At 42.8% G+C, this 13388-nt stretch overlaps 1 protein-coding gene across 2 annotated transcripts in view; it reads left to right on the top strand.

Annotated features, from left to right (window-relative positions):
* ZC3H11D (zinc finger CCCH-type containing 11D) overlaps positions 1-13388 on the top strand; it is a 42706-nt gene that overhangs the window by 25620 nt on the left and 3698 nt on the right. For both annotated transcript variants that reach the window (XM_090041019.1, XM_090041020.1), the window contains 3 exons: positions 3759-3866; positions 4079-4282; positions 11931-12023. In XM_090041019.1, the coding sequence (XP_089897145.1) occupies positions 3759-3866; positions 4079-4282; positions 11931-12023 (405 nt within the window). The remainder of the gene's footprint in view (positions 1-3758; positions 3867-4078; positions 4283-11930; positions 12024-13388) is intronic.

Below are 13388 nucleotides of genomic sequence, written 5' to 3'. Positions count from 1 at the left end.
CTTACTGGCTGCTGCAGCAGCCGTTGCGGCATCTGGGGGCTCGTGGCAGAGCCCCCTGTGCATCTCAGGGCAGTAGCAGCAGGGGGGATCACCCTCCTACCTGTCAGGAGACAATGAGTAGGGGCATAATTTTTTTTTTTTAAAGAGTCAGGAGCTGGGCCAGGCAGGGCAGGCATGGGGAGCTGGTAGAGCGGGTGCAGGGTTGGGGCTCATGACAGAGCCACCTATGCAGCGCAGGGCAGCAGGGGCAGCAGGGATCACCACCACTCCCCCTGCCTGGCAGCAGCTGGTGAGTACGGAGCTTTTTTTAAAGATCTAGGAGCTGGGGCTGGGCAAAGCAGCCATTGAGAGTGGGCAGGGAATGGGGCCTGTGTGATTCAGAGGTTCAGTTGATTCGGCAGCAGCTGAATCGATTTGGGACAAGTGATTCGAATCACCAAATTGAATCACTTTCGGCCCAAATCGGCTGAATCTGAATCTGAAGCGAATACTAGCCACTTCACACAGGCCTATCGTATATATATATTCATACACACACACACACACACATATATACATATACAATTATTAATGACATCTATCAACAACCTGGTAGGATATGTGATAATGAAGAGGTTGATCATGAAGACTTCCTCCTCAGCTAAGTGAAGCATTTGTGATAAATATTTAACAACTGTTTTTACTAGGATGGCCTCAAATGTTATCAGTTAGGTTTCAACTCTTGGCAATGAATGTTGTTCCTTATGGTAATGGGTTTCAGTTGCTTTGTTTATGTGACTATATTCAAGCACCTAGCCACTGCTTTCTTGTTTACATAGGCAAAAACATGGAATCTAGCCTTGGAAGCCTGTCTCTCTACAAGGTTACCCAAAGCTTGTTATAACTTTTATATAATGGAGGCTGTATACAAAATGGAGGTATTTATTAGGGCTGTGCGAAGTGGCTAGTATTCACTTCAGATTCGACTGATTTGGGGGACAGTGATTCGATTCAGTGATTCAAATCACCGTCCCAAGTCAATTTAGCCACAGCTGAATCAGCCAAATCTGCGAATCGGCCCCTTCCCCTGCCTGCTCTCAATGGCTGCCCTGCCTGCTCTCTCAGCTCCTGGCACTTTGAAAAAAAGAAGTCCCCAGTCACCACCTGCTTCCAGATGGGAGGGTGATCCCCACTGCCCTCTGTTGCCCCATGCTGTGTGAGGGGCTCTGTCATGAGCCCCCTGACCCCTGCCTGTACTCCCAGCCCCACCAATGGCTGCCCTGCCTGGCCCCAGCTCCGGGCCCTTAAAAAAAAATAAAATAAAAAAGCCCTGGCTCACCAGCTCCTGCTAGATGGGGGGGCCATCCCTGATGCCCCCCACTGCCCCATACTGTGTGGGTGGCTCTGCAACAAGCCCTCAGAAGCCCCAAGGCTATTGCAGCATCTGGTGAGTCAGCCCTTTTTTTTTTTTTTTAAAGAGCTAGGAGCTGGGGCTTGGCAGAGCAGCCACAGGGGGAGCTGGGACAGGGGACAGGAGGCAGGGGACTCGTGGCAGAGTCCCCCGTGCAATGTGGGGCAGTGGGGAGCAGCAGAGATTGCTGGTGAGTGGGGGCTGCTTTAAAGAGCCAGGAGCTGGGGTCAGGCAGGGCAGCCATGGGGGGTGGTGCTGGGACAGGTCCTGCCAGATGGGGGGGGCCATCCCTGCTGCCCCCCTTCCCCCATCCTCCAGCTCCCCCTCCACCACCCCCTACTTACCAGCATGGATTCCAGGTCCAGCTCCCTGCTAAAGCAGCAAGTGGGGACTCCCTGAATTGCTGAAGCTTTCCAAATCTTTTCCAGACCAATTCGGAGAGCTTTGAATTGATTTGGACATTTTAATTGGTCTCCTGATTTGATTCAGATTCAGAGTTTCAGCCACTGAATCAGGCCAAATGTCCTCCAAGTCAAATTAGCACATGAAGCTTTGCACAGTCCTAGTATTTATGCCAAGGCCATTAATGTGTTTTTTACACTCAGTAACGTAGGGTGCTGACAGATGTGCAGCTCCCTGCTCTAACTCATGGCTAGCCTCTCCTCCACCCAGTCCAGCCCCGCTCTCAGGTCTCATGCTGTCTGCAGGATGGGAATGGGGAGAAGGAAGGGTGTGGGTTTTGCCCAGCCTGAGTTGGAGGGGGAGAGGCTTGGGGAGGCTGTGAGGTGAAGGGGCTCCAATCCACCTGTCCTCACTCCAGCTCAGGCTGGGCAAACCCCAGTCTGGAGCTCCTCCACCTCCCTTCTCCCCATTCTCATCTTGCAGACAGCACTGAAGATGGGAAGCCCTGATGATCATGCACAGGGACTGCCAGAAATTAATCATGGCACTTTGCTATGAAGCTCCTTCCCATTAAATGAGGGTTAATTTGTTGTGTAATCAGGTACTTTCAAAGTGCTCTGCAGCTGTGCACTTCTGTCAGGGCACAGCTGTAGAGCACTTTCAAGGAGCTAATCATATAAGAAATGTCACTTCTGTCAGCTCCCATAGTTGCGTTTCTGTGCTTTGGATCAATTTACATGGAATTCTACTCTGGGTGTAATATATTTGCTTTTGAAAAGGACTGTGATTTGCACATGCATGCTGCATAAGAGGCCTAGTTCATAGTTGTAGAACAGTGGTTTTCAACCTTTTAAAATTTGTGGACTCCTAAAGATGTTGAATGGAGGCACAGACCCCTTTGGAAATTTCAGATGGAGGTGTGAACCCCTTTGAATTGTAAGCGTGGATAATCACATACTTTTGATTGATTGTAGTCATATTTTGTGGACCCCTTAGATATAGTTTGCCAACCCCCAGGCATCCGTGGGCCACAGGTTGAAAACTATTGTTGTAGAATAGATGCGTGAATTACAGTGGATATTTGTAGGCCATAAAATCTATGACACCTCAGTGTACTATTAACTCAGATTTTCTGCCTTTTATTTAGGCATAATTTGAAGTATAGTTTGGTCAAAAAGCATTCCTTTAATAATACTGTATTTTTAAAACTAAATTTGAAGTCCACTTGCAAGATTTCACGAGTTTTTTCCTTTAATACACTTCACATTTTTTGAAATATCATTTGTTTTTAACGAGGCAAAACTTGCTCATGTTTCTACTTATCATGACTGTTTTCACAATTAGCTTTTTACTGTGTAAAAGAAAGCTTTTTGTCCAAAAAAAGCTTTATATGAAATGTGGGAAAGTAATTCTAGTAATTCTTTTTTCAAATCACCTTGTGGTAATTTGATGAATAAAAGGGGTCCTTTCACTGATGGACCACAACTGCTTGACATATAGTTAAGATGCAGTTAAAATATAGGAAATGAGCCCAAAGACCACAAAGCACGCAATTGCTATACAAGGACACAAAGGGAGTGGAAGAGATTTCTTACACCTGCTTCTCTTTGAGGAAAGCAGTAGATAGACTATTAGTGATGGTGGTTCCAATAAAGCTAAAGAACCCAGTCATGAAACACTAACAAAATAAGGGGATGGGAGAGAAGTAGTAAGCAGGGTGTAACAACCTGACTTCCCAGGCTGTCATGTCAGCTTCTGATACTGGGGAATGTAGCAGAGAAGAAAAGGTTTTTGATGACCACAAAGGAACCTCAGACTATCAATACTTAAACTGAGAGAAATGGCTTTTGCAGATTGGTAAAACAACCCTGGTAATGATTACATCAGAGGGGAACCAGCAAAATAAAGAGATTTCATCATATTGTATATTTTCAAAAAGTGAATCCATATCATTATATTCCTTTAGGAATGAACTACACTGAACCTATAAAGAAACATCATTTTAAAGGAGTGAAGAAAAAGAAATGGATTTCTGAGGAATCAAAAAACTCATCTAGTACATATATGGGGAAAGGTATCTTAAGGAAATACTTGACTAATTAGTTTTAAGTAACCAATTAAAAAGGGATAATGTCAGTTTCCATTTCTGATTCTCTGATGAGATTAAACACAACCTCCTATCAATTAAAAGGTGTGTTTTTGTATACTGTGTATCCTTTATACTGATATGTCAGATATTGAGAACTATCTTGAAAGTTTGATGTAATGTATCTTTTCTACTTCCAGCAATGCATGGTTCTCACTCAAAAAATGAAGCAAATTGCCGAAGAAGTTATCAAAGCCAGAATTCTGAGACTGCTTCTTATATTCCTTCTCTAAAAGCTTCTGGGAGAAGCACTTCCTTCTATTCACCAGAACCTGGAAGATCAACAAATGTGACCAACAGCAACATCAGCTTCAGTAAAGAATCCAAACTGAATATGTCTACAGGTGGGCTCTTAATTATACAAGATTCCTTGTCATCCTGCATACCATTGGGTCAATTATTCCCTGCATCAATATATTTAAGTGACATTTGACTCATGTCAGATAATCTTAAACAGATTATTGCAAAATCCAGAAATAAAAATGAGAAAATGTCATTAAGTTCTGGGGAAACCAAAAAGTAAAGGCAGCCACAATTTGCTTGAGTAGCAAGTCCATTATATGCAAAAGGTCCACCATAAATTAGTTCCCACGTCCAGTCACTTGTTCTACCTGAGGAGAAGGGAATGGCCTATGGCCCCATCCCTACCATAATAGAAACTACTGTCCATTGGAGCACTAGTAATAACTGCAGTCCCTAGCAACGATTTTGACTAGGTCTTGAACAGGAGTGAAACAGGACAGGAGGAATTTCTTGTAAACCCAAGAACGATTGATGATAATTTAGCACTGAAAATTTCCTTAAAACTTGTTGCATCATAGGTTGGGAACAGCTTATTGCCCTAATCTTTTGCATCTTTCTGGTTTGAGTTACTCATATGAGTTTTAAATCTGTCTTCCTGAGATCTGCATAATTTGTAGAGAAATCTTGAAGTTTCTTAAAGACAGCATTGAGTATTTTATCAACTTATATCCCTCATGTGGCATGCAAACAGATTTAAAATGAAACTACTCCAAGGTTCACTATGTTAGAGTTTACTGAGAAAGTTATTAAAATTCTAAGCTATATACATGTTCATAGTATTTCATCCTGCACAGTCAGGCTATGATCTAAGCATTGCTTTTATACCATCTGATCTTCATTAGTTTCTTAATTAAATCCATTATCTACAAAGCATTCAAGACTTTTCAGTTAATTGGTTCAGGTATTATGTTGTCTCAGTCTTCTTTAGTTATTCTAGGGGGGTTTTTTGGCCTTATTTCTTCTTACCTTTATATATGTGAAAAGGTAATTTAAGAATTCAATAAAGAGAGAGAGAGAGCACAAAAGGCTATGCCATGGTTTAGTGTAATTAAATTCTTTTATAATGTAATTAATTTTAAAGCATTTTAAGATACTTTATAATCCAGTGTTCCATTTTTTACTTTAGTCTGTGTGCTGCATATTAATTCCAAAGATTATCTAATTGAACAACTCAGTAGTGAAAATCTTAGTTTCTCCCTAACAGACACTCAGCTTCTTTTTTCCCCTCAACAGGAGACCAAACAAACATCCTTCTTATGATATTACTTTCTATTATACAAACTGGGATTTGGACATTACTGAAGCTTTTTATATATTTTTTAAATCTATTGTGGCATTTGGTGATGTACAGTTTTAAGGTTGGTTAGTTGTCACTTTCTATTTCAGCCAGTCTGAAGACAGAATTAGTATTCTGCCTGCAGTTCTTTTAGAATGGCAACAGTGACATTTTCTTTCTGCACTTGTTCCATCTTTGAAGTAACCCACTGCCTTCCTGGCAATACCTAGTACATGTCAGGAATTTGAGAAGAAACCTTCAGGTCAGATTCTGAGGTCCTGTTTCTTTCATTCTGGCAGTCTGTTTTCCAAGTATAGCTTAAAGTTTGCACTATGGCCTTTTCTTTATTTTTAACTTCTGACCTGTCTTATTAAACTAACAAAACTTTAACTATCACTGGCAGTCCAGGAGCTTGGCTTTTCCTGCCCTTTGTGATTTCTGTTTCCAAAGGTATTTCTGGGAATTAGCAGTGTTTTTTTGGAACAAGCTTTCATTTCTCACTGCTGTCCCAAATAAGGTCATAGCCATACCACTCCATCAGAAAACATGACAGAGCCATCACAAATTCTGGCAATTTCTTTTTTTTTTCCTTTTTCTTTTCATAGATTCATAGATTGTAAGGCCAGAAGGAACCTTGGGAGATCATTGGGTCCAGCCACCCTGCACCAAGCAGGAAAGATAACTGGGGGTCAGTTGACCCCAGCAAGGTGACTGTCTAGTCACTGTCTTCCTTTTGAAGATTTCCAGGGTAGGTGTTTGTGCAGCCTCTGGAGGGAGCTTATTCCACAGTCTGGATACCCTGACTGTAAAGAAGTTTTTCCTAATGTTGAGCCTGAATTGCTTTTCCAGGAGTTTCTGACCATTTTGTGGCTAGTTTTCCCCTCAGGTGCCCTGGTGAGCAGTTGCTTACTAAGCCCTTGATGTACTCTCCTAGTGTAGTGGTAAGCTGCTACCAGGTCCCGTCTCAGTCTTCTTTTCTTCAGGCTGAAGAGTCCCAGATCCCTCAGCCTTTCCTCATATGGCTTGCCTTTTAAGACTGATCATCTTTGGACTCTCTCAAGCTTGTCTATGTCCTTGTTGAAATGTGGTGCCCAGAACTGGGTGCAGTACTCCAGCTGCGGTCTCACCAGCGCTGAGTAGAGCAGAAGAATCACTTCCTTGGTTTTGCTGGAGATGCATATATTGATGCATGACAGAGTCTTATGTGCCCTACTGGCAACAGCATTGTATTGCTGGCTCATATTCACACCATGGTCTATTATTACCCCCAGGTCCCTTTCATTCGTGGTGCTAGTCAGTTTGGTGCTGCCAAGCCTGTAGGGGTGTTGGGAGTTGCTCATCCCAATGTGGAGTACTTTACATTTCTCAACATTGAACTTCATCAGATGTTGATCCACCCAACTTGCTAGCCTGTCTAAATCTGCCTATATCCGTAGCCTATCTTCAAGTGTGACTACGCTTTCCCATAACTTGGTGTCATCCACAAACTTGGCCAGTGAGCTCTTTCCCCTCACATCCAAATCATGAATAAAGATGTTGAAAAGTATTGGACCAAGCACCGACCCATATGGGATACCCCTGCCCACTTCTTGCCAAGATGACACAGATTCATTTGCTGTGACTCTCTAGGTCCTATCCTGCAGCCAGTTTCTCACCCAATTGACTGTCTCAGAGTTAAGCCTACAATCTTCCAGTTTTCTCACAAGAACATTGTGGGATACTAGATCAAAGGCCTTTTGGAAGTTTAGGTGTACAATGTCAACCTGTTCTCTCATGTCCAGGTAGTGAGTTACCTGGTCATAAAAGGAGATGAGATTGGTAAGGCAAGACCTGCCCGTGACAAAATCATGCTGGCTGTCATGCAGAATCTCACCTTCTGCAAGCTTATCACAGATAGATTCCTTGATGAACTTTTCTAGGATTTTCCCTAGGATGGAAGTTGGGCTGATTGGCGTATAGTTACCTGGGTGCTCCCTTCCTGCCCTTCTTGTGGATGGGCACAACACTGGCCCTCTTCCAGTCCTCAGGGACTTCTCCAGAGTGCCACAAGTTGTGGGAGAGTTTTGCCAGGGGTACTACAATGGCTTTGGCCAGCTCCTTGAGCACTCTCAGATGAACATCATCCAATCCCACTCGTGTGTATATATATATTTTAATTGGTCATAAACCGATTCTGTGGCAATATTAGGAGGGTGATTATTCCTACTGTGCTCATCCTGTACTGGACCTGGCATTGTCTTCGCCTTGGTCTGGTGAAAGACTGAAGCAAAGTAGTCAGTCAGGTGTTCAGCTTTCTCCTGGGTGCCAGTAACCAGCTCTCCTGAGTTGCTGAGCAATGGCCCCACACTTCCACTTGTTTTTCTTCTGTTCCCTACGTACCTAAAGAAGGACTTGTAGTTGTCCTTAATTCCCATTGCTAATCTAAGTTTGGTCGCCACTTTAGCCTTTCTTATCTGTTCCATGCAAATGAGGGCTGTCATGGAATAGTCCTTCTAGGGGCTTGGCCCAAGCTTCCATTGTTTATAAACCTCTTTCTTCTTTCTTAAGAGGAAGCCAAGAGGTCTTCCCAGCCCTTCTGTTACCTTTTCTCCTCATGGGAATGGACTTCCTTTATGCTTCAAGGATCATGTCCTTAAGGAACAACCACTTTTCATGCATACCTTCGGCCTTCGGTCCCTGGACCCACAGCACTTCCCTTACTAATGACCTAAGCTTTTTAAAATTTTGTGTTTCTGAAGTCCAAAACTTCAATCCTTCTATCAGATTTGTGTGCCTTATGTCGGGCAAGTGAACGTGATGGTTTTATGATTGCTGTCACCCAGACTTCCCTCTATATTTAAGTCAGTCACCAGGTTGTCTTCTTTGGCCAGGACCAAGTCTAGCAGAGTGTCACCTCTGGTTGGCCCATGTACCTCTTGAGTCAGGAAGAGCTTTTCAAGAGACTGTTAGTTTTTCTCATACTCAGGATGACACCCTTATATGTGAAATTCCAGGATAGAATGGTCTCAGACTATTACAGACATTGAGAACATCCTCCTCTTTAACTTGTACATATTACACAAACAAAAGCTACATTAAAAGGTCATTATTAAGGTTTTCATCAAGCATTTGTAAGTTACACAGCATTTGAAAATTATTTTTTTAATGTCTGTGCTTACTAAAATGTCAAATATAGCTGATAGGCTAGTATCTGCTTGGAGTAATTGCAACTTCACAGTTAAGGTCAAGTTATTTATTGTACACACAAAGATGAATCCAACCTAGGTTCTTTTTCTATGAAAAACATTGCATTTTCCTCAATTTTTAATAACTTCACGTCTGACTAAATCTCATATATTTTAATCATTTTCAGATCAGTAATTTCTGAGTTTCTATCAATTCAAAATCAGACTAAAAATGTATATTCTGAGTGTAATGAATTTTAGGGATCATTAATGTAGAGGGGTAGAATATGTTAATTTAGTAGAGAGTATAGGAATCCTTTTGGTATTATGGAATCATCAAAGCATTTTGTTAATCAGAAGAAAAGATATTAATAGCAATATTTGTTACAATTGCATCTGTATGCTATATGGTTGGCTAGTGTGAAAGATACTCTGTTATGAGGAAGTACATGTAATGGTGTTATACCCTTTTTAGTTTCAGAGCCCTCCTCCCTCTGACATGCTTGGAATAACAGAGACTTGTTGGGGTAGCTCGCATGAATGGACCATTGTCATGGGTGGATACAACCTGTTCAGGAAAGACAGGCAGGAAAGAATAGGAGGAGGAATTGTGCCTTATGTAAAAGAACAATATGATTTCTCAGAGCTCCAGTATGAAACTGTAAATAGACCTCTTGAAAGCCTCTGGGTTAGGTTCACAGGGGACACCAACAAGGGTGATGTCATGGTGGGTGTCTGCTATAGATAGGGTGTACAGGATGAGGCTTTCTTCAGACAGCTAGCAGAAGTTTCCCAATCACAGGCCCTGGTTCTCAGGGGGTACTTCAATCACCCTGACACTTGCTGAGAAGGCAATACAGCAGTGTGCAGGCAAGCCTGGAGGTTTTTGGAGAGTACAGGGGACAACTTCCTGGTACAAGTGCTAGAGAGGCCAATAAGGAACCATCCTGTTCTTGACCTGCTGCTCACAAACAGGGAAGAATTGGTGGGGAATGTAGTAGTGGATGGCAACTTGAGCAGCAGTAACCAATAGATGCTTGAATTCAGGATCCAGAGGAAAAGAAGGAAAAAAGGAGAACAACAGAGTACAGACCCTGAACTTCAGTAAAGCAGACTTTGGCTCAATCAGGGAACTGATGAGCAGGATCCCCTGGGAGGCCAGTCTGATGGGGAGAGGAGTTGAGGAGAGTTGGTTGTACTTTAAAGAAACCTTACTAAGGGTGCCGGAATAAACCATCCCAATGTACCAGAAGACTAGCAAGTATGGCAGAAGACTAGCTTAGCTCAGTAGAGAACTCTTCAGTAAGCTAAAATATAAAAAGGAAGCTTATAAGGGGAAACTTGGACAAACAGATAAGGAGGAGTATAAGGGTATTGCTCGGGTATGCAGGAATGAAATTAAGAAAGCCAAACCACAATTGGAGTTGCAGCTAGCAAGGGACTTTAAAGGTAAAAAGAAGAGTTTTTACAAGTATGTCAACAACAAAGGGATGATCAAGGGCAGTATGGGTCCTTTACTAAATTGGGGAGGCAACTCCCAGAAGACTGTGATGGGATTTAATAGCAGTCTTCAACTACTTGAAGGGTGGTTCCAAAGAGGATGGGGCTAGATTGTTTTCAGTGGTGGCACATGACAGAACAAGGAGCAATGGTCTCAAGTTGCTGCAAGGGAAGTTTAGGTTGGATATCAGGAAAAACTTGCTTAGAACACTGAAGCAGGTTACCCAGAGAGGTTGTAGACTATTTATCCTTGAAGGTTTTTAAGATGTAGCCTTGGGTGGGATCATCTTGTTGCCCTGTGGGGTCAGGCCAACTCTCAGGATCTCAATATTGCACTGTTAAGACAGGAGGGCATGACACAATTGCACATATACAAACACACAAATCAATTAGGTGCATACACACACACACTACCAGCTCAGGCACATAAACATCCAAACCAGCCTAGGCACATGCATACCTTTCACCAATTCAAGCACATACACTATACACCCCAAAAGTTAGACAAAAATCAATTGTCCATACCTGCACACTCAGTACACATACACAGATTACTAATTCATATATCATACACACAATGATATATACACACACACACACACACACACACTCACCAGTTTACACACGTATAACCCACCTACACATAGGTAAGTTCCTAACTTGGATGGCACGGTATATATGTGTGCTTGGGGTACCTGGGGGAAGGTTAAGGTGAGAGAGAGTTAATGTGTAGGGAGTGAAATTTGTCAGAACTCAGATTAGAACCAGTGGACTAGAGAGAAACTTGCTGAGAAACTGAGGCTTGGGGTTTCTTAAGGTAGATTGGGGCTGGAAACTGAGGCAGACAGCTGAGATATTGGGGCGGGTGGGGCAGATAAGTGGTGGCAAGGAGGAGACAGCCAGGAAAGAGAGAGAGGCAGAAAACTGGGAGCTTGGGGCTGGAAACAGGCTGACAGAGTAGAGACTGGGGGGACAGATACATGGTGGCAAGGAAGAAACAGTCAGGAAACAGACAAAAACCCAACTCAGGGTTTGAAAATAACAGGTTTATTAAACAGATAACACACTACACAACCCTGTGAAGTTATTGGTACACACACACACACACACACACACACACACACACACACACACACACACACACACACACACACACACAAGCACTCACAATGGCAGTAGGAGAAAGAGACTAAGTGGAAGGGTTGGAGTCCAGGTGGGGAAGAGAAGCAGAGTCCAAGTCCTTGGTTGAAGAGGGGGTAGGGGGTGATAGCTACCTATCCAGGCTGGAAAGGGATCCTTGTCCACCAGGAGTTGTCCAGAGGGGCGAGTCACTAGCAGGGCCTCTGGATGGATAGGTAATGTGGCATGGTGCTGGTCCAGATGGAGAGGGCATCCCAAAGAGTCAGTCTTCACTACCCCTTTTTATGGGGCAGACTACCTCTGACCTCCTGTGGGGAGGGCCTGTCCAAGCAAGGTCAGTCCTGTTCCAGAGGGCTCCAGGTATTCTTACTAAGCATGTGGAGGCTTGGCACAGTGGTGGGTTGCCTCATCTTTTGTTTCTTGAATGCTGATGGGTGGTTCCAAGGGCTGGGTCATTGGTCCCAGTACTGGTGTTGATGGTTTTGTCATTCAGAGGGAGTTGATAGTTGATAGTTTACTTAATAATATTGTTTAGCTTGTGTAGCAGGATGAGAATCTTTGTACTATAATTGCAAGCAAAAGTATAAAAATATATATATTTTCTTACAGACAAATGCACTTCAGCATCTTACAATGCACCAATTTGGAGAAAAAGAAGCCCACATACAAAAGCATACTCTAAGTCTGAAAAAATCTATTCAGGTACCTGCTTTAAAGCATTACTTCCAGTACATGTTAAAAATGACATCTCTGTTTTAATTATGTCTCCAGCTAGAATCAGGAAAACACTTAAAAAGGATATCCAGCCTAAAAATTACTGTTTTTAAGTGGTACTAAGAAGTCTGAGTTGTTAGCTCTTTCTTGTTGAGACTATGTTCTTTTACACATTAGCTCAAGAACTACTTCTTACAGGTCACTATTATGTGTGCTTCTAATATGTCAGACAGATGCATGACTTCCTCTATAGACAAGAACTAGGCAGTTTTTACGGAATAGAATGGCCAATGGCTTGTAGTGGTGGACAAAGTAGTATGGTTTTGTAAACTAGATTACCAAAAGTTGGGCTTTCGTCCCTTTCTAGTGGTTTCTCCATGTATAATATTTAATATGCAGCAGCTGGAAGTTAGGGGACTTATGCCCAGAGCCACAAAAGGACTTAGGCACCTAGAATGCCTATACATGAGCAGGGAGCGGTTGCTCCAACGGACTGTAATTCCAATGCATTGGAGTAGACTCAATTAATCAGTTCTGCTGGAGCATGACAATTACCATGCTCCAGCAGCCTCCCACATCTCACGTATCAGCGTTCCCACACTTCAGAATGGTGGCAGGCGTGCTTTCAATCTGGCCAGTGGAGCTATTGAATCCGGCTTACAGAGCTAGAGTTTGGCAGTGTTCAGTGGCAGGAGGATTTGCTTGCACTGCACCATGAGTAGCTGGATGGCTGGGTGGCTGCAAGCTTCCCTGTGCCTCCACACGAGGCTACGCTCTTCAGCATTTAGTGTTGGCTTATGCAGCTCCTCACTTAGCTTGCTGGCTATTCTGTGGTGTATTCACTTTCATGATACTTTTCTCTTTATGGCAATAAAGTATAATTTCTATTATAAGTTCTACACGTCTAACTCAGCTGTGGATTTCACTTTGGGAGCTGGGTAGGTGCCTAGAAGTTGGGTATGGTAAACCGTAGTGGCATCTTTCACTCATCATCTATCTGAGACAAGGAGACCTATCAATTACATAACTTGTACTGCTTGTGGTGATGTCTCTGTGATCCTCTCCTGGTTCCAGGTATGAGAATTGCTAGGTGGTTCAGGGTAAGTTCTTTCTCTACTGTATCAAAAAGTCTTACCTGGTCCTCAAAATTCTTACTTTAACCAAAATCCTCTAGTTAACAAATACCTACTAATGGGTTGGAATGCATTGCCTGACCTGCTGGAATTGATGCTGCTAAATTAGTAAGTTTTTCAGTGCAGTATCAGGCTCCAGGGTTGACTAACTGAGGTTTTTAAACAACCTTTAACAGATTTTTCCATTTACTTATATTTACTTATATTTTTGCAAGTCACC

This window comes from Crocodylus siamensis, chromosome 4 (genome assembly GCF_052110815.1).
Source record: "Crocodylus siamensis isolate JL-2025a chromosome 4, ASM5211081v1, whole genome shotgun sequence".
In the NCBI taxonomy this organism is placed as follows: domain Eukaryota; kingdom Metazoa; phylum Chordata; order Crocodylia; family Crocodylidae; genus Crocodylus; species Crocodylus siamensis.
This window is presented reverse-complemented; position numbering and strand designations above follow the sequence as displayed.